Source organism: Lynx rufus, unplaced genomic scaffold (assembly GCF_022079265.1).
Source record: "Lynx rufus isolate CCGP_SWC_20201006 ecotype Redwood Valley unplaced genomic scaffold, mLynRuf1.p SCAF_45, whole genome shotgun sequence".
In the NCBI taxonomy this organism is placed as follows: domain Eukaryota; kingdom Metazoa; phylum Chordata; class Mammalia; order Carnivora; family Felidae; genus Lynx; species Lynx rufus.
The window spans coordinates 1-22685 of NW_025814862.1; the positions used below are offsets into that span (position 1 = coordinate 1).

General features: G+C 38.2%; 1 protein-coding gene and 1 pseudogene across 1 annotated transcript in view; one reads left to right on the forward strand and one right to left on the reverse strand.

Annotated features, from left to right (window-relative positions):
- Window positions 1-5056: 5056 nt before the first annotated feature.
- LOC124525702 (40S ribosomal protein S15a-like) lies at window positions 5057-5515 on the forward strand (annotated as a pseudogene).
- Window positions 5516-6076: 561 nt separating this feature from the next.
- Window positions 6077-22685, reverse strand: part of LOC124525669 (ankyrin repeat domain-containing protein 26-like) — a 75021-nt gene continuing 58412 nt past the window's right edge. Inside the window, exons 11-16 of the mRNA XM_047098221.1 lie at window positions 20551-20717; window positions 16131-16157; window positions 9307-9477; window positions 7346-7379; window positions 6611-6769; window positions 6077-6124 (exon numbers count right to left, since the gene is read on the reverse strand). Coding sequence (XP_046954177.1) covers window positions 6077-6124; window positions 6611-6769; window positions 7346-7379; window positions 9307-9477; window positions 16131-16157; window positions 20551-20717 — 606 coding nt within the window. The remainder of the gene's footprint in view (window positions 6125-6610; window positions 6770-7345; window positions 7380-9306; window positions 9478-16130; window positions 16158-20550; window positions 20718-22685) is intronic.

A 22685-nucleotide genomic window follows, 5' to 3' on the forward strand; every position in this document is an offset into this window, starting at 1 on the left:
ATCAATTAAAATGATACATCACATTAATAGAAGAAAGGATACGATCATCCATATGATCCTGTCAATAAATGCAGAAAAAAAACATTTGATAAACTACGGCATCCTTTGTTAAGAAAAACCTTCAAGAAAGTTGGGATAGAAGGAACATACCTTAACATCATAAAAGCCATATATGAGAAGCTCGCTGCTAATAGCATCCTCAATGGGGAGAAACAGAGAACTTCCCGCCCCCCCCCCACCACAGGAGATAAGGAACATGAAAGGGATGTCCACTCTCACCAGTGTTGTTTACCATAGTGTTGGAAGTCCTAGCCTCAGCAATCACAACAAAATGAAATAAAACTCATCCAAATTGGCAAAGAAGAAGTTACACTTTCACTTTTCGCAGATGACATGATACTCGACATGGAAAACCCAAAAGACTCCACCAAAAAGCTGCTCGAACTGATACATGAATTCAGCAAAGTCACAGGATACAAAAATCAACACACAGAAATTGATTGCACTTCTATATACCAATAATGAAGCCACAGAAAGAGAAATCAAGAAACTGAGCTCATTTAACAATTACAACAAGAACCATAAAATACCTAGAAGTCAACCTAACCAAAGATATAAGAGATTTGTATCCTGAAAACTATAGAAAAAAATATCAAAGAAATTGAAGAAGACACAAAGAAATGGGAAAACATTCCATGCTCACGGACTGGAAGAAGAAATATTATGAAAATGTCGATATGACCCAAAGCAATCTACACATTCAATGCAATCCCAATCAACATTGCACTGGCACTCTTCTCAGAGCTAGAACAAACAATCCTAAAATTTGTATGGAACCACAAAAGATCCCAGATAGCCAAAGTAATGTTGAAAAAGAAAACCAAAGCTGGAGGCGTCACAATCGCAGACTTGAGCCTCTACTACAAAGCTGCAATCATCAAGAGAGTATACTATCGGCACAAAAAAGAGACACAAAGGCGAATGGAATAGAATAGAGAATCCAGAAATGGACCCACAAATGTATGGCCAACTAAACCTTGGCAAAGCAGGAAAGAGTATCCAATGGAAAAAAGATAGGCTCTTTAGCAAATGGTGCTGGGAGAGCTGGATAGCACCATGCAGAAGAATGAAACTGGACCGGTTTCTTACACCATACATAAACTCAAAATGGATGAAAGACCTCAATTTGAGAGAGGAAACCATCAAAACCCTAGAGGAGAACACAGGCCACAGCCTCTTTGACCTTGGCCACAGCAACTTCTACTCAACACATCTCTGAAGGCAAGGGACATAAAAGCAAAATTGGACTATTGGGACCTCATCAAGGTAAAAAGCTTCTGCACTGCAAAGGAAACAATCCACAAAATTAAAAGGCACCAATGGAACGGGAGAAGATATTTGCAAATGACATAAGGGATTAGCATCCATACTCTATAAAGAATTTACCAAACTCAACACCTGAAAAACAAATAATCCAGGGAAAGAATGGGCAGAAGACATGCATAGACACTTTTCCAAAGAAGACATCCAGATGGCCAACAGGCACATGAAAGGATGTTCAAGGTCGCTCATCATCAGGGAAATACAAATCAAAACCACATTGAGATACCACCTCACACCGGTCAGAGTCGATCAAATTAACAACACAGGAAACAACAGATGTTGGTGAAGATGTGCAGAAATGGGAACTCTCTTGCACTGTCGGTGGGAATGCAGGGTTGGTGCAGCTGCTCTGGAAAACAGTGTGGAGGTTGGTTCCTCAAAAAATTAAAATAGAATTACCCTACAACCCAGGAATTGCACTACTAGGCATTTACCCAAGGGATACAGGAGTGCTGATTCATAGGGGCACATGTACCCCAACGTGTATAGCAGCACTATCAACAATTGCCATATTATGGAAAGAGCCCAAATGTCCACCAACTGATGAATGGGTAAAGAAGATATGGTTCATATATACGATGGATATTACTTGGCAGTGAGAAAGAATGAAATCGTGCCATTTGCAACAACATGGATGGAATTGGAGGGTAGTATGTGAAGTGAAATAAGGCAGTCAGAGAAAAACAGATATCATGTTTTCACTCATATGTGGATTTTGAGAAACGTAACAGAAAAACATGGGGGAACAGAAGAGGGAAAAATCTTTTCAGACAGGGAGGCAAACCATGGGAAACTTTTAAATGCAGAGAACAAACTGAAGGTTCATGGAGGGGTGGGGGAAAGGGGAGAATGGGTGATGGGCATTGAGGAGGGCACTTGTTGGGATGAGCACTGGGTGTTGTACATAAGTAATGAATCTTGGGAATATACTCCCAAAGCCAAGAGCACAATATATACACTGTATGTTAGCTAACTTGACAATAAATTATATTTAATTAATTAATCAATTAATTAAACTATAGCCGTGTGTGTGGGGGGGGGGTGGTGGAATCTAACAATACACTAAGGGATAATTTGTTATGACCAAATGGTGTTTATCCAAGAAATGCAGAGTTGGTTTAAGATTCGAAAACCAATTAGTGTTAGTCACCATATTAACAAACTTTTAAAAAAGGAAAATTATATGATCATCTCCGTAGGTAAAATAAGTCCCTTGTCAAAATTCAACATGCCATTCCAGATAAAAACTTTCAGCAATCCTGGAATACAAGGGAACTTCAATTATGACTTAAAACAAAACAAAACAAAACAAGTCATGATAACTCTACAGCTAACGTTACATGTAATGGTAAAAAACTGAACGCATTTCCTAGAAGATCAGGAAGAAGACAAGTAGGCCATTCACTGAATGACTTCTTCTCTTCAGCACTATACTAGCAGTTCTAGCCAACGCAATCAAACAAGAAAAAGCAACAAAGGACATCCAAATAGAAAATGAAGTGAAACTGTCTCTATCGCAATGACATGGTCACAAAATAGAAGTTGGCAAACTCCCACCTGTGGGCCACGTTACTTATTTTGGTAAATTAAATTTTATCAAAATACAGCCATGTCCATTAATGTATGCAGTATCTATTGACTGCCCTTATAGTACAATGGCAAAGCTGTTTAGTTGCGACAGAGAATGTATTGGCTACAAGTCTACAATATTTACCATTGTTAGTAAAATAGTAATTAAAAATGAATTTTAATGAACTTTGCTTATGTAGAAAATCTGACAGAATGAAGAAAAATGCTACTAGAATTAATGAATTTATAGCAGCACATGGATGACTCAGTCGGTTGAGTGTCTCTTGATTTCAGCTCAGGCTATGATCCCAGAGTCATGGGATGGAGCCCTATGTCAGGCTCGCACTGAGCATGGAGACTGCTTAAGATTCTCCCTGTCTCGGGGCGCCTGGGTGGCGCAGTCGGTTAAGCGTCCGACTTCAGCCAGGTCACGATCTCGCGGTCTGTGAGTTCGAGCCCCGCGTCAGGCTCTGGGCTGATGGCTCGGGGCCTAGAGCCTGTTTCCGATTCTGTGTCTCCCTCTCTCTCTGCCCCTCCCCCGTTCATGCTCTGTCTCTGTCCCAAAAATAAATAAACGTCAAAAAAAAAAAAAGATTCTCCCTGTCTCTCTCTCTCTCTCTCTCTCTCTCTCTCTCTCTCTCTCTGCCCCTCTCCTCTGCTCATGTACTCTCTCTAAAATTAAATATATGTAGGGGCGCCTGGGTGGCTCAGTCGGTTAAGTGGCCAACTTCAGCTCAGGTCACGATCTCAGGGTCCGTGAGTTCGAGCCCCGCGTCGGGCTCTGGGCTGATGGCTCAGAGCCTGCAGCCTGCTTCCGATTCTGTGTCTCCCTCTCTCTCTGCCCCTCCCCTGTTCATGCCCTGTCTCTCTCTGTCTCAAAAATAAATAAAACGTTAAAAATTTTAAATATATGTGTACATATAAATTTATCAAGGTTGGAAGATACAGAATCATTACACAAAAATCAACTGTATTTCTATATACTTGCTATAAAGAATCAAAAATTAAAATTTCAGGGCACCTGGGTGCCTCAGTTGGTTAAGCGCTGGGCTCTGGCTAAGGTCATGATCTCAACGTTGGTGAGTTCAAGCCCCATGTCGGCTCTGTACTGACAGCTTGGAGCCTGGAGCCTGCTTCAGATTCTGTCTCCCTCTCTCTCTGTCCCTCCCCAACTCATGCTCTGTCTCTCTCTCAAGGGTAAACATTACAAAAAAAATTTAAATTTAAGATATATTATTTACAACTGCACTGAAAATAAAAAATAATCACAGTTAATATCATAAAAGACAGAAAGACCTATACATTAAAAACTACAAAACATTACTGAGAAAATTTTAAAAGACCTATATCAAGGGAGAGATATATCCTCTGTTCAGGGGTTAAAAAATTCAATATTGTCAAGAAGTCAGTTCTCCCCAAATAAATCTGTAGATTCAACATAATCTAAACTTCATTTCCTGAAGACCACCAGAGTTGGGGTTTTGTTTGTTTGTTTGTTTGTTTGTTTGTTTTTTAAGAAACTGACAAACTGATTCTAAAATTCACGTGGAAATGCAAAGGATCCAGTGTAGCAAAAGAACACTGAAAAGAACCAAGCAGGATGACTAACACTACGTGATTTCAAAAATTCTTATAAACTGGCAGTGATTAAAACAGCATAATATTGGTACAAAGATGGCCAAAGAGATCAATGAGACAGAATAGAGCCCATAAATAAGCCCACACATATATGGCCAACTGATTATGACAAAGGAACAATGGCATAAAGCGGAGAAAACACAGCCTTTCCAATAAATGGTGCTGGAACAACTGGATATCCATATGCAAAAGAATGAACTTGTATCCATACTTTATATCATAAAAAAAAAGAATATAAAATGGGTCATAGATCTAAATGTGAGACCTAAAACTATAACACTTCTAAAAGAAACCATGAGAGAAAAACTTTGTGACCTTGTGCTAGGCAAAGATTTCTTAGATATGAAAACCAAAAGCAACAATCATACAAGAACAAATGAATGCGTAAACTGGACTTCACCAAAAAGAAAAACTGCTCTTCAAAAACACTGTTGAGAGAAGGAAAAGTCAGAGACTGGGAGAAGAAAAACCTTGCCAAAAAAAAAAGAGAGGTGATAAAGGAACTGTATCTAGCTCTTTCCACCATCTTTCTGTGCCACCATCATGATGCATGTGAATGTCGTGGCAGATGCTCCCCAAAGCATAACAATACTGAAAAGAGAAGCAAACGCCAGGTTCTTACTAGGCCGTGCTCCACAGACATTGTCCACTTTCTAACTGTGATGATGAAGCATGGTTACACTGGTGAATTTAAAATCATTGATGATCACAGAGTTGGGAAAATTGTCGTGAACCTCACAGGCAGGTTAAGCAAGCATGGAGTGACTGGCCCCAGAACTGATGGACAATGCAAAGATCTAGAAAAATGGCAGAATAATCTGTTCAGTTTGGTTTCATTATACTGACCACCTCAGCTACAGTCATGGACCATGAAGAAGCAAGATGAAAACACACAGAAGGGGAAATCCTGGGATTCTTTTTCTAGGGATGTAATACGTATGTGCAAATAAAATGCCTCAATGGAAAACAAAAACAAAAACAACCACAAAAAGACAAAAAGAAAACAAAATAAGAAGGAACTGTGTCTAGAATATACAAAGAATTCTGAAAACTCAACAAGTAAGAAAACAAACAAATTTTTAAAATAAAAAAAAAAAGATTTGGACAATTCAAAGAAGATATACAGATGGCAAGCAAGCATGTGAAAATATGGTCAACATCGTCAGTTATTAGCAAAATGTATATTCAAACCATAATGATATATAAAATATCCATCTGAATGGCTAGGATTTAAAGAGCTGACAATACTAAGTGGTCATGAATATGTATGTAGGAATTGGTGCTCTCACAGGCTGCTGGTGGGAATGGAAAACAGTATAACTCCTTTAGAAAACGATTTGGCAGCTTCATAATAAGGGAATAGAAAGGGACATGAGATTTTTCAGGGTGATGAATATGTTAACTGTCTGGATTGCGGTTATCGTTTCATACGTGTAAACATATGTCAAAACTATCAAATGACACACTTCACATATGTGCAGTTTACCTAACCAAAGCTGTTGGAAACGACAAGCTCTTTCACAGGAAGAAACGTCTAAAACAGTGGATAAGACACAGACGGAAAGAAGGATGTCAAACAATACAAGATGAAGCCAGAGGACCGTGGCCTTTAACCTAATAGCAATGAGAAGTAACAGCTAAGCTTTAAGCAAGGAGGTAACATGATGAAATACACATTTTTTAAAGTATATAATGATTATGGTTGCAGTGCAGACCAAGGTCCTGGGAGGTTGAACGGCAGGGAAAACGGTCCTGAGGTTATTTCAGTCATGTAGGGGAAAAATAATGACCTGACCTGGGTGAAGGCACAGAAGAGAAGCAGAGTTAACAAACACGTTAGATGTGCCATTCCCACTGAGAAAGGTACAGTAGAAATGATGACTCTTTGGCTGAGAGGATACAATAGTTCTCCTTTGATTTTAATATAAAACATATTTCTGAGATGAGCAGCTCTACAATACAGCAGTGTTCTATGGTGCAGTACTAGGCAAGGTGTGCACATATGACTACAGCCATATACGTAAAAAGGCTTCCTACCTTTACAATCCATGCCAAGTTGTTCAATCAGCAACATGAAATTCTTAGAGTAAGGCAACTCACAATCCTCTGAGGCTGTTTCAGATTCAGATGACTGAATGAAGTCGACAAGGTCATCCATAGAAGTAATTTCCTTTTTGACCTACAAATAAAGAATACCATTTCAAAATGTCCCCCAAATATTTATAAAATATACAAGGTGTAGAGAAGTGATAAATACCCATCTTTTTATAAAAGCTAAAACAGGGGCACCTGAGTGGCTCTGTCGGTTGAGCATCCGACTCCATTGTGGCTCAGGTCATGACCTCAGGGTTCCTGAGTTTGAGTCCCATGTTGACCTCCACAATGTCAGCATGGAGCCTGCTTGGGATTCTCTCTCCCCCTCTCCCCCTGCCCCTCCCCCACTTGTGCGTGCTCTCTCTCAAAATACATTTTAAAAATAAGTGAATAAACATTTAAAAGCGAAAGCACAGAGACTTTTTAAAAGAAGGGATTTTTATCAAAAAGACACCGTTATCAATAGCTAGTATTTCTAAGTACCTTTTTCACAGCAAATGTCTCTACAACAAAGGAAGATTTTCTATTTTTTCACTACATCTTTCATAAAGTATTTTTTTACCACTCAACAATATCTTTAATAAATATTTATCAAAATAATATAATAAAATAAAAATAAAATAAATAAATAAAATAAAATTACATTGTCTATTTCTCTTACCTTGTTCTTCTTCTTAGAAATTTTCTTTGCAGGCCTGAAAAAACCCAACAATTCTTTTCAGGCAAATATTAAATACTTAAAATACAAAGAATATTTAACCCAATTGTTTCTGATATAAAATCTCTGCATTTGAAACTAAATCTCTACAAAGGGGATTAAACAATAGAGTAACATTAAACAGCATAGAAAATATGCTATTGTTAATATTAACGAAGGATTAGATGTATCCAGTTGTAATATATGTGCTGCTGAAGTGAGAACAACAAAGTACTAAATTTAGATAAAAACTAACAAAAGCAAAGGAAAATCCTAATGCGACTTGCATTATTTGATAGGCATGATACCATTGTTTTTGTTGTTGTCATTTTTACTAAAAATAAGCTTTTCCTAGCACTAAAACCTACTTGGAAAGTGCAAGTTAAGTCCCTATATGAAAGGACGCCTTTTTAACAATCGTGATATTAACGTGTTGAAGACTCACTGTGCAACTACTCTCTAGGCATTACTATGAGCACTTTACATGTCTTCAAGGTATTTGAAGCCCCACAACAATCTTATGAAGTAGGTTATTATAGTCGGTATTTTACACAGGAAGAAAATGAGGCACAGAAAGTCGAAGTGACTTGCCCAAGAAGCCCTAATCGCTGGCCAAGAACAGACCCTGAATTCAAACCCAGGAATGTGCCTTCAAAGCATGTGTTTCATAACATGTGGTTAAAGTAATACTTAAGTGTTTCTAACTAATATAATAGCAAATGAATCTACATTATTGTTCTATTTCTAGCCATAGCTGTATATAACAATTTCTGAATCTTACACATTCTCTTAAGAGACTCCATACCTAGGCAATATTGGAAATCTACTTTCAATAAACTACAGATTTGCTTCTTCTAGAGAAGTTCATCAACAGGCATTCATTCGTTCATTCAACTGTTTATTCCCACATTCAACACATACTTATTGAACATATAATCTGTGTCAATGACACTGCTGGTACAGGAAGCATGGTTTTTGTAATTTAGAGCTTTCCAGTCCAAAAGGAATAATCTGTGATGGGTTACTAGTTTATTTTCCAATTGTAAATAAACAAAATCTTCCCCTTTCCCCAGAACATAAATAAATATTAACTTGATATAACCAGATACTTTCAAGTCCCTAACAAAATCACAGCTGTTCATGACGCTATCAAAGGCACTGAATATCTAAAATCATCAAGGAAGGATTAGTTCTATTCAGAATGGCCTCAGTGTTTGCATACATTTACTATAAGTGTGAGTGTATATATATACACACACACATATACTTATATATACATATAGAATTTATACACAGGCATGTATATATATATATATATATATATATACACACATACTTGCATTCATACATATCTATATTTTTAAATCTGCACATTCAATTACAGGAGAATACCCCATTGTGGAACCAATTCTGAATAAACCAACCTCTTCCACAAAATTACATGAATAGGAGTACTAAAGACAATGACTATAATCTTTAAAAGATACTGTAATACACTCAACAAACTTCCTAATGTTTGGAAACACAAACAAAGTTAAATTAACTAACCATGTCTATCTCTATGGATCATTTCCAACAGCATACATACTCTAAAAGCTCCCACCTTAAAATAAAAAGAGCAAGAAAATGCCTTTGCAACTCACATTCTTTTTCAGTTATCATCCATTTCTCTATTACCTTTCCCAATTAAAATGCTCTAAGGAGTTGTTTACACTTACTCATCTTCCATGCTTCCATGGTGACTACTGAAACTGCTCCTTGACAAAGTCACTTACCCTCATCATAACTTTTCAAGCAGTGTGTTTGATATGTTGAGTATTTCTTGCTTTAGCTTGGACCTACCTACACTACAGCATCTTATTTCCACAAAAGGTAATCACTGCTAAAATGCCTTCACAGGCACATAAGGAATTTATAGATTTTACCTGCTTTCATGCTGATCCTTTTCACTGAAATGGCTGCCATCATTCTTTTGTAGTGGACCACCAGTTAGGGAATCGGCCTTCTTCAACACTGGTGTGATCACAGATCCTTTTGATGTCCCTTTTTCATTTTCACCTTCCTTTAACTTCTTCATATGTAAACCAGGTTCACTCCTTAAAGAAAAAGCCATTAAAAAGCCATAAAACAGCCAATGTTTTCTAATAATTTTACTGACAAAGAATAAAAAGACAATTTTCATCAAGTTCTGAATTTTACCCATCTGACTTAATTTATTAATTCAGAGAACAGTGCTGAAATACCAACCATATACAAGGAAATACTCATCTGTTGCTTCAAACACAGACAAATATACAACTATAATACAATGTGATTTGTAAGAATTGACATGTGAAAAGCTGTAAGTGAGAACAAGAAAGGCTTTATTGAAGAGGGAAAATAAACAGGAGAGGTCACCAGGAAAAGAAACGGGAGAATACCATTTACTTAGAGATTAGAATGTAAGCACAAAGATTACATAGATGGCATCCAGGTGCCTTGAAAGGAAAAGTATACTTTTAGGAACTTGGAAAAAAACCATAAGATACATGGAACCAAGTAGTAAGAGTCAGGAAAGAAATTCTGACTCAGACATGGGAGTAATAACTAGATTTGTGCTGTATTTTCGGCTTTTCTTTTAAATATAAAAATGCTTCATTTCAACAAAGTTTTAAAATAGCATGAGGTCCATATAACATGAAAGAAGAAGTCAGGGAAATATCTTAGGGGCAAAACTACTTTTAAAATGCCCATCTGTCAGAGCGATATCATTATCATAGCTGGGTAAGATGTACCTTATTGCGTCTCCCCACCTACAACAAACTGGCATCTTATCCAACCAAGGGCAAAACTACCTTTGCGGGAGCTGTGGGAATCTAGCACCATATTCCGAGGGACCGAGGAAAAGCCTTGCCTACCCGTGCATCAGGTAACAGGCATACATACTACAGTCTAATCTGTGGACCTAGCAATAGCCCATAAAGTGCCTCCAGTCCCTCCCTCTCAGCCACATCTGGGAGTCCCTCCCTAGAAAACACTGTCTAGGATAATCACCCGCGGATGAGAGAGCCTTTTTGGAAATCCAGGTGTCCTGCAGAGAATTGGCAGCATACCACTGGAGCAAAAAATATCAGGGTTGGACACACTGAAGAGGTAGTCATTAAAGACTGGAGGAGGTGACTGCTACTTCAAATGCAAAGACAGCAATGCAAAACTGCAAAGAATATAAAATATCAAGGAAATATGATACCATCAAAGGATCACAATAATCTTCCAGTGATCAATCGGAAACACATGGAGACCTGTAATTTATTCAAAAGAGAATTCAAAAACAGCAGTTTTAAGGAAACTCAGTGAGTTACAAGAAAAACACAAAAAGCCAACTCATTAAAATCAGAAACACACTCTATGAATAAAATGAGAAGCTTAACAAAGAGCTGGAAATAGGAAAAACTGACTGAACAAAAATCCTGGAGCTGAAGTGTATAATGAAGGAGATGAAAAAAGCAAGAGTGATCACTGACAGGAAATGGATTAAGCAAAAAATAAAATGTGAATTTAAAGACAGGAACTATCAAATTATCCAGTCAGCAGACAACAAAGTAAAAAGAAAGAAAAAGAGTGAGGAAAGACTATGTGACTACAAGTGAACCCTCATAAGGCTATTAGCAATTTCTCAGCAGAAACCTTACATACCAGGAGGCAGTGGGATTATACATATTCAAAGTGCTAAGAGAAAAAAGACTACCAATCAAGAATACTTTACTCAGCAAAATTGCCCTTCGGAAATCAAGTCAAATAAATACGTTTGATACACCGCATTAACAGGATAAAAAAAATCATATGATCATCCCAGCATGTGAGGAAAAAGCATTTGACAAAATTCAACATCTTTTCAGGATTAAAAACTCTCAATAAAGTGGGTACTGAATTATCACACCTGGACATAGTGAAGTCCAATATGATAAGCGCACGGCCAACATCATATGCAGTGGTAAAAAACTGAAAGCTTTTACTCTAAGTTCAAGAACAAGGCAAAGTTGCCCACTTGACCACTCCTATTCAACAGGATATGGGAAGTCCTAGCCAAAGCAGTCAGGCAAGAAAAGGAAATGACAGGCATCCAAATCAGAAAAGAAGACATAAAACCGTCTTTGCTTGCAGATGATATGTTCTTATATATAGAAAATCCTGAAGATACCACCAAAAAGCTGTTCAAAGGATGAAGGATACAAAATGAACATAAAGATGCAGGGGTGCCTGGGTGGCTCAGTCAGTTAAGCTTCTGACTTCGGCTAAGGCCATGATCTTGTGGTTTGCGGTTCAAGCCCTCTATTGGGCTCTGTGCTGACAGCTCAGAGCCTGGAGCCTGCTTTGGATTCTCTCTCTCTCTCTCTCTCTGCCCGCCCCCCCCCCGTCCACACTCTGTCTCTTTAGCCTCTACTACAAAGCTGTGATCATCAAGAGAGTATGGTATTGGCACAAAAACAGACACACAGACCAATGGAATAGAATAGAGACCCCAGAAGTAGACCCACAAATGTATGGCCAACTAAGCACTGACGAAGCAGGAAAGAGTATCCAATGGAAAAAAAAAAAGGCAGACTCTTTCTTCTGGGAGAACTGGACAGCAACATGCAGAAGAATGGAACTAGACCACTTTCTTACACCATACACACAAATAAACTCAAAATGGATGAAGGACCTGAATGTGAGACAGGAAACCATCAAAACCCTAGAGGAGAAAGCAGGACAAAACCTCTTTGACCGCCGCCGCAGCAATTTCTTACTTGACACATCTCCAAAGGCAAGGGAATTAAAAGCAGAAATGAACTACTGGGACCTCGTCAAGATAAAAAGCTTCTGCACTGCAAAGGAATCAATCAACAAAACCAAATGGCAACCGACAGAATGGGAGAAGATAATTGCAAATGACATATCGGATAAAGGAAGGGCTAATGTCCAGAATCTGTAAAGAACTCAGCAAACTCCACACCCACAAAACAAATAATCCAGGGAAGAAATGGGCAGAAGACATGAATAGACACTTTTCCAAAGAAGACATCCAGATGGACAACAGACACATGGAAAGATGCTCAATGTCACTCCTCATCAGGGAAAGACAAATCAAACGCACACTGAGATACCACCTCGCGCTGGTCAGAGCGGCTAAAATGAACAAATCAGGAGACTATAGATGCTGGCGAAGATGTGGAGAAACAGGAACCCTCTTGCACTGTTGGTGGCAATGCAAACTGGTGCAGCCACTCTGGAAAACAATGTGGAGGTCTGTCAAATAATTAAAAATAGAACTACCCTATGACCCAGCAATAGCACTGCTGGGAATTTACCCAAGGGATAAGGAGTGCTGATGCATAGGGGCACACGTACCCCAATTTTACAGCAGCACTTTCAACAATCGCCAAATTATGGAAAGAGCCTAAATGTCCATCACCCGACGAACGGAGAAAGAAGATGTGGTATATATATACAGTGGAATACTACTTGGCAATGAGAAAGAGTGAAATCTGACCGTTTGCAACAACGTGGATGGAACTGGAGGGTAGTATGCGAAGTGAAATAAGTCAGGCAGAGAAAGACAGATACCAAATGTTTTCACTTATATGTGGATCCCGAGAAACTTAACAGGAGACCATGGGAGGGGGGGCGGGGGGAAAAAAGTTCCAGAGAGGGAGGGAGGCAAACAATAAGAGACTCGTAAACACTGAGAATCAACTAAGGGTTGATAGGAGATGGGGGAGAGGGGAAAGTGGGTGATGGGCATTGAGAAGGGCACCTGTTGGGATGAGCAGTGGGTGTTGTATGGAAACCAATTTGACAATAGATTATATTTAGTAAAACAAAATTACAAAATCAACATCAAGAAATCAGTTGCATTTCTACACAGCAATGAAATAGCTGAAAAAGAAATATAAGGAAAAAATCCCCTTCCCCAAAACATCAAAAAGAACAAAATACTTTGGAATAAATGTGATCAAGGACTTTCTGAAAGATAGGTACAGTAAAGACTACAAGACATTGTAAAAGAAACCGCAGAGACACAAACAAATGGGAAGATACCCCGTTGTTTATGGATCAGAAAAATTAGTACCATTAAATATCCACATTACCTGAAACCACCTACAGAGTCAATGCAATCCTTGTCAAAATTCCAATGACCTTTTTCACAGAAATAGGAAAAGCATTCCTCAAATGTGTAAGGAACAAAAAAGACCCCAAATAGCCAAAGCAATCCTAAGAAAGAAGAACAAAGCTGGAAGCATCACACTTGCTGGTGTCAAACTATTACAAAGTTATGGTAATAAAAACCGTATGAAGTTGCACAAAAACAAACACAAAGATGAAGGAAACAGAATCAAGAACCCAGAAATAAACCCATGCATGAAGTCAACTAAAAACCCATGCCTAAAGTCTCTTTGTTAAGAGACCCGAGAATACTCACAAGAGAAAAGGTAATCTCGTCAATACATGATGCTGAGAAAAGTGGATATTAACATGCAACAGAATAAAACTGTGCCTCTACCTTACACCGCTCACAAAAGTTGACCCAAACTCAAATAACGACTTCCATATAAAATCTTAAATCATAAAACTCCTAGAAGAAAACACAGGATAAAAGCTCCTTGGCATAGATCTTACAAATGATTTAGGATAGGCCATCCAAAGTACAAGCAATAAAAGCAAAAACAACCAATGCGATCAACACTGTTTACGCACAGCAAAAGAAACAAGCAACATGACGGAAAGGCAACCTATGGAAAGGATGAAAACATTCGCAAGCTACAAATATGAAAAACGTCAATATCTAAAATGTGTAAGGAATTCGTACAACTCAGCAGCTAAAAACAAATATAATTAAAAACTGGGCAAGGCACCTTCATAGACGTCTCTCCTCAGAACATATTCAGATGGCCAAGGGTACACAAGAAGGTGCTCGATATCACTATTCATCAGGGCAATGCAAATCAAAACTGCAGTATATAGATATCACTTTGACCTATTAAAATGGCTATTGTCAAAAAGACAGGAGATATCGTTGGCAAGGATGTACAGGAAAGGAATTCCTTGTACTGCTGTAGGACTGTAAATTGGGACAGCCACTATGTAAAACAGTATGGTGGCTCCTCAACACACTAAAAATAGAACCTCCATAGGAGCCAATAATCCCATTTCTGGGTATATATCTTAAAGACATGATATCCTTACCTTGGAGAGATAGCTGCAGCCCTCTGTTTATTGCAGCATTATTTACAATAGCCAAGAAACAACCTAAGCATCCATCAATGGATCCATGGATTAAAAAATATGGTATTATATTTACAATGGAATATTTTCAGCCACAAGCAAGAAGGAAATCCTGCCATTTGTGACAACATGAGTGAAACTTGAGGGCTTTATGCTTAGTGAAAAGAAGTCAGACACAGGAAGACAAATACTGTATGATCTGACTTATATGTGGAATTAAAAAAAAAATTGCACGGAAAACAGAACAGACTGGTGTTGCCAGGGTTAGGAGGCTGTGAGAAATGGGTAGATATTGGTCAAAGGGTACAAACTACCTGTTACAAGATTAATAAATTCTGGGGATTTAATGTGCAGGATGGTGATTACAGTGAACAATACTGTATCATATCATTTGAGAGTTGCTACAAGAGTAGATCATCACAAACAAGAAAGGATAATTATGTGAGGTGATGGAAGTATTAACACTATTGTGGTAATCATTTGACAATATAAAAGTGTATCAAATTAATACAGGTATACCGTACAGTTACACAGATATATGTTACTTATATCTCACAAATCTGGAAAAACTTCAAAAATTCAAAAGTACTCATATGTCATTATCTATCACTCAAAAATAGCAACCATCTGAGTAGTTATCCTTTTGTTAAAAAAAAATAGTTTGCGGCACCTGGATGGCTCAGTCTGTTAAGTGTATGACTTTGGCTCAGTTTGTGATCTAAGGGTTTGTGGCTTCGAGCCCCACATTGGGCTGTGTGCTGACAGCCCAGAGCCTGGAGTCTGCTTCGGAATCTTTGTCTCCCCCCTCTCTCTGCCCCCCCCACTCTCACTTTGTCTCTCCAAATGAATAAACGTTTAAAAAAAATTAAAAAAAATGATTTGGTAACTTTTGTATACTTTTAGCCTAATATCTAGTCCTGATAGAAAATACTGGGAGATTCACCAAAAAGAAAATTATAATTCTTTTTTCATGGACTAAATGCATGCAACAGAATATTATAACCATACAGTGACGCACATTTCCAAAAAGAATGAAATTTCCCACAGATTATTTAGGACTTAAACATGAGCCCCGAAGAGCACCAAAAACAAAAACAAAACTAGCAATTGTGTTTTTTTTTTCAAAAAACTGTTATACAGATAAGTTTTCTTGTTGAAATAACATCCAAGAAAAGAAGAATCTTTCTGAAAGCTATTATCAAACAATTCCTCTCGACCCAAACTTCAAAAATGAATCTGTAATTATAGAATTTCAAATAGCTTTCATTTTGAGCCCAGTCAATAGAAGCAACTTTTAAGTAGAAAACATCTGGTGAAAGCCACCTCAAACTTAGAAAAAACCAAACAAAACACAACACAACACAACACAACAAAACAGAACAAAACACAACAAAACAAACAGAACAGAACAAAACAAAAACCCCCCTAACACATAGCCATGGTAACAAGAAGCCAGCAGAATCAGTTTTAAACGTGTTGATCAATGCCCACCAGCCCTACTCACCAACCAATCCATTTCAGCTCCTTCCTTCTGAAAGACAGCCAACAAAGGACAAAAATCACTCCAATACACATGCTTCAGCGTGCCAACCAATCCACAACAGTCTCCAAGCACCCGAACAAGCATGGTGCTTCAAATGGTGACAAACCATTTAATTTTTTAAAAGTCCCCCAATCCTTAAACTCCACTCTTCCCCAAACCCTGTATAAGAATAGCAGACTCCTCTGTTAGAGAAGACTATACCTAACCAGCATAGCTCGCTCTTATTTGTAAGCGATAAATTCCAACTTCATCTTTTTATTTCAGATCTTGAGGGCTCATAATCCTTTGGCAAGAATCTTTAAAGTCGTATAATAATTTGCCACCCGATTTTAGTTTTCTTAATAAGTATAAAGGAAGTTTGCTATTCCTTTGATACATTTCACCATAATTAAAACTAATATAAATACAACTAAAAGAATAAGTAGCAAGTAAACACAATATTGGGCCCCCCAAAATCCAAAAAATGTATATAACTGGCAGGTTTAGTTGTCAGAATGAGCCCACGCCAAACTTTGTAAAAGTGAGGACTAGTATTATGTTAAAAACAATACACACAGGTTAAACTCCGTTCACTCAATAAACATTACTGAATAAGTACTATATAGACTAGAACATTTTCTAGGCACTGAGGACATGGCAATGAACAGATAACAATCCTACTCATGAGTGAAGTAAACCTACAATAACAATAAGCTACACAGGCCAAACATACAGTATTAGAGGAGAAAAACTAAAGCAGAGAAATCACATTTTGAGGTGTTATAGGGAAAAGGGTAGCTGAAGTACTAGTCAGGATGGCCAAGAAAGGCCTTGCTGAGAAAGTGACTGTTAAGCACAAACCTGAAAGAAAAAAACAAACAAAAAAGGAAAAAGCAAGCCATGAGGTATCTGAGGGAAAGCATTCCAGATAGAGTCAACAGCAAGTACAGAAGTATGTCCGAAGTACTGAAAGAGTAGTGAGAAATTCAGTATGGCTGGACAGAATGAAAGGGGTAGAAGAGTTCAAATCAGAGAGAGAGAGGAGGAGACACCTGATCATATATAGGCCTTGTCGGCATTAGGAAGAGTTTTGGCATGTACTCTGAGTGAAATGGGAAGCAGTTAGGCTTTGAGCAGAGGAAGGACACAATCTGACTTACATTTTACTAGACCCAATGTGTTTAGAATTAACGGAAACAGGAAAAACAAAAGAAGAAACAAACAAACAAGAAGACCAGTTAGTTTCCTAGCACTCCAATATAAACAACAGATGATAGTCTCTTGGTCATGGAAGATGTGTTTGGATTCTGGATATATTTGAAGGAAGACCGGACAAGATTCGCTGACAGATGAGATGTGATGTGTATGAGAAAGAAAAATAAAAGAGAAAGAAAAAGAAAAAGAGAAAGAGAAAGAGAAAGAGAAAGAGAAAAAAAGAAAAAGAGAAAAAAAGAAAAAGAAAAAGACAAAGACAGGACTCAAGGATGATACCAAGTTTTTTAGCAGAGCAACTCATAGAACTGTTATTAAACCAATTAGGAAAGGCATGAAAGGCAAATATTAAGAAAGAATATCAGGAGTTCAATTTGGGACATGTTAAGTTTGCAATAGCTATCCAGAAGGAGGTATCAAGTAGGCAGTTTGATATGCGGGCCTGGAATTATGGAGAGAGATCCGGGCTGGAGATATAAACTTGAGGATCATTAGAATATACAAGATAGTAAAAGTCAAGAGAAGGAAAATCAAAGGCCAATTCCTGGAAGACATCAATGGGTTAAAAGGTGGGGGACGAGGAGAAACAAGCAAACCGGGCTGAGGTGTACAGACTAGAAAGGCAGCGGCAAAATCAGGTGAGTGAATGATATCCTACAAGCAACATGGAGACAGAATTTGGGAGCAGAGAGTTTTCCATTGGGTCAAATATTGCTGAAAGGTTAAGTCAAATGAGATGTATGAAATTAGGTTTAGATTTAATAAAGTGAAAATCGGTGGTAACCTTGAAAAAACAATTCTGGAGGAGGGAGAGGGAAACTTGCTATAATGAATTCAAGAGTGGATGGGAGGGAGGGAAATCAGGATCAAAGAGTGAAGAAGGCTCTTGAAGGATTTCATAGCTAAGTGAAATGGTCATGGTGGATCTAATTTTCTATTATTGCTGTAGTTTTCTATTGTTACATAATGATTAGGTAGTAATTTGTAATATTTGGAAGTCTTCAAAATTGCATATATGTAACACTAGTTTTTTGGGGTTTTTTTTTTTTTTTTGCTTTTTTTAAATGCCACACCAAGGTACTAAATAACTCACAAAATTATACAATGAGAAGACTCCTTAAAATTTTTCTAGATATATAATATTATATAAGCTGATTACCATTTTTCTCATGCTTAGAAAGACCACGGAAAAACTAAGTTTCAAGGGCAGTATTTTGTGCTTGATAAAAATTATGGAACTCTAAGGGCACCTGGGTGGCCCAGTCCATGAAGCATCCAGCTCTGGATTTCGGCTCAGATCATGATCTCTAGGATCTCTAGCATCGAGCTCTGCACTGACAGCACGGAGCCTCCTTGGGATTCTCTCTCTCCCTCTCTCTCTCTTTGCCCCTCCCCCACTCATGTGTGCATGCTCGCTCGCTCTCTCTCTCTCAAAATAAACACTTTTAAAAAGTCACCTAACTCCAGGCTATTATATACGATCCAAAGTATTTAGTCACATCAAAATTTGATACACAGAAGTAAAAGGGGGTGGAAATGCAGAAAATAGTCCTACTTTGTAAACTGAATTGTCATCAATTGTATAACATGAAGGCACTGTTGAAAAATTTGGTGTGGTGCATGTTGAAATATGTTCTCTAAAAAGGCAGCATAATGGCATGCAAGCAAAGTACCTTTATGAAAACGATTCATTGCATTATCAGCATCTTGGTTTATAGCACAGGGGTCATGAAATGTTTATATAGAATATGAGACATGTTGCCACGTGAAACCTCTTGGCAATATTCAGATGAAGCTGAGGGTCCAACATTGGAGCACTCATGCACTGGGAAACAAAACCAAAAATCTAATAACTAGCAATTTTGTTGGTAATGAAGTAGACTGCCAGTGTAGCAGGGAACTTCCTTTTGCAATTCAGTAGATATTAAAAGTATTCTAACAAAATGTGCATAAGACATGACATCAAACCAAGCCAAATGCTTTAAATATACTTTGTTAAACCATCAGGACACATAGACCTAAATTCATTTTTTATAATGGTCACATATTCCATTACTTTATAGAAGGGAAACTTAACTTCCTTATTAATGAATGGATATTTCGCCTATCTCTGGGGCACCTAGGTGGCTCAGTCTGGTGAGCATCCGACTGTTGATGTTGGCTCAGGTCATGATCTTGTGGTCGTGACATTGAGCCCTGTGTTGGCCTCTGCACTGTTAACGTGGAGTCTGCTTGGGATTCTCTCTCTCTCTCCCTCTCAGTCTCTGCCCCCCCTCGATGCTTGGGCTCCTGAGTGTGCACATTCTCTGTCTGTCTCTCAAAATAAGTAAATAAACATTTAGACTATCTCCAAATGTTTGATATGGGAATGCTATAGTAAATATCCTTCACATATACATGTAACGTATTTATATAAGTAACCTTAATATATCTGTCCTATTTGTATATGTAATAATATATAATAAATGCCCTTACAGTGTGTGTGTGTGTGTGTGTGTGTGTGTGTGTGTGTGTGTTTGCACACACAGGCGCACGTGCTTGCTTATAGAAGTCACGTACTTCAGAAGGACCCAGTCCTGGCAACGAAACCATTGGAATAAAGGGATGACCTACCTGAAATATTTTTCTCATGTTATATTATTTATTTTTGACAGTGACAGAGACAGAGCACAAGCAGGGGAGGGGCAGAGAGAGAGGGAGACACAGAACCTGAAGCAGGCTCCAGGCTCTGAGCTGTTAGCACAGAGCCTGACGCAAGGCTCAAGCTCGTGAAGTGCAAGATCATGACCTGAGCCGAAGTTGGACGCTTAACCAACTGAGCCACCCAGGTGCCCCGACATATTTGAAATTTTGAAATACACCGTTAAATCACCTTTCCAAAAGGAGTTACCAATTTCATCCAGCCACAGTGTCTAAGAATGTCATTTTCCTCACATTTCCTAACTTTGATTATTTTTTCAATAAAATATTTATGACCACAAAAATAAATATTTATTTATTTCAATAAAATACTATGACCGCAAAGAATGGTATCTCGTTGGTATTTACATTTTTCTCATTAGCACGTAGGATGAAATATCTCCACGAAAAATACGAAATTTGTTCATCGTGAACATTAGCTCAAACTAGAAAAGTTTGTTGCATAGGAAAATAACAATGACCTACTATTTAAATACTGCTATAGGCTTACCTATCAGAATCTTTTTTTTCTCCAAAAGGCAATTGATGGTTATCAGTTTTCCCATTCTGTCTTTGTGGAATTAATCCAGCAGCCGCAGCATCATGTATGTTTTCTGATACTTCCATGTCACTTCCTCTGTGCTTCTTTTTTTCTTCAACCTTTAATGGAACTTGATACTAAAGGTAATTGTTACTTTAGTCAATAAAAAGAAGTTTTTTTCATTCATTTTATCAGCTGACACTTAGTTTGTCATAATTTCAATGGAGGAAAATATTTTCTGTTTACTTTATCATTACAAGTAACTGTAATTTTTATAAACTCTGCTTCATTTCTGTTGAAATTAAAAAAAGCAGAAGTTACCAATATTTCTAAAAGGGCTTTCTTAATTTTGTACTCTTATTCATATCCACACTTTGCTACCGAGAATTCCCCACCCACCCCCACCCCATCTGACCAAGAGATACAAAGAAATAAAAAGACAAAAGACAAAATTTGTCCTTTTCTATCCTTACCACCTGGGTTTTACACAACAGCCAGATTTAAAACATGGGACATGGAGGTGCTCCAGTAACAAAAACAGGGAGCTTTCCTCTTTCTGCACGGAGCTATTCTTTCCCTGACTGCCTTTTACAATTCTTTTTCTTTGGGATCCTAAGGTTCTCAAAACAAGTGACAGTGTCCCCTAAAATTTATGAACCAAAGTTTGCCACAACACAAAAGGAACAAAGTGAAACGGACGTTAGGGTGGAATTCTGGGAAATTAGCAATGCTCTCCGAATCTCACATTCAATAACCATAACATTGTATAGGGAGAGGCTATAAACGTAATGATCACCTTTAATTCCATTTGCTACTGATAACGCGAGTAAAACTCAAAAAGGTTAAATGATTTGTCCCAAGTTCCTAAAGTGGCATTACCTAGCATTTTATGGCGTCAAAAGAGATGATACAATTCTTGAATGCTGACTCAGAGAAATGACCACAAATTCATTATGTTAATCAGATGCATGAAAAGTGTGACTTTGGCACAGTAAATTAATACCTTGATAGGGGACGAGGGGATTAGCTACTTATTCTTCTAAAGGAGGGTATCTCTAGGTTTTGTCTATTTCTAAACTCCACACATCTCAAAACTCAGTTTTCTCCCTTGGAGTTCAATACTGAAGCTTTGCTGAAGGTTTGTGCTACCTACATGGTAAAAATCATACAGGCCAAAATCATACTTTAGTGAACATAAAGTGAAGGTTTGACTCAACAGAAACATCTGAGAATGATGATTTAACAAACGTGGGGAAAAAAGCAGTGATAATACAAATAGCTGTTATTAAGCTTATCTCAAAGGGGTCATGTTGAAATTCTAAGTTCCAAGATTGTGAGTAAAGCAGACAAGACTGCATATATTTGTGGGCAATAAGCTTAGAAATTCCCTGAGCCTGCACTGATGGCTTAACCAGGCATAAAAAATTACAAAGCCATAGGATGCTCACACCCAAGTTTGGGTAAACAAGATTAGGTAACTAAGTAGAGAGAGGGCGGGGCAAAGGCTCCAAGACAAAGGTGTGTGAGGGAAACCAGATTAGATATGCAGGAGGACACACTCCCCAATTTAGTCCTATGGCAGAAAGCTGCTTTCACAGGAAGGAAGGACCAAATTAGGTAAACAGGTAAATAGGGCTATAGGCGGTAGGCTGCAGGGTGAAGATGCCCAGAGGGGAGCTAATTAGCAAAAGAAAGGTGCCTTGTGGATCCTGAGGTAGCATCCTTCTTCTCCCCTAGACTAGCTGAGATAAACAGAGAAGCTGCCTCAGGTCTGCTGTTAACAACCATCTGCCAGGCGCCAGGATTTTGTTTTATATTGACCCAAACCCCTAACACCCGATATCTTCAAAGCCCCTTTCCCTCATGCCCATGAGTTCATGTTCACAGATTGATTGTGTCTTTGGGCACGTCCATCACCATGTTTGGAAGCCTTCTGATCCTAATAAAAACAGAGCAAGGACCCTTAATCTGGGCGCCTGTGTTCTCCGGGACATTAGCCATCTCTCCCATTGTAATCCTGCATCCCGCTGCTGTCTAGCTAGACAAGCAAGAACCCTAGGCCCAGAGTCTACAGACACATACTGAAGCAATAAATAGATTGCCTT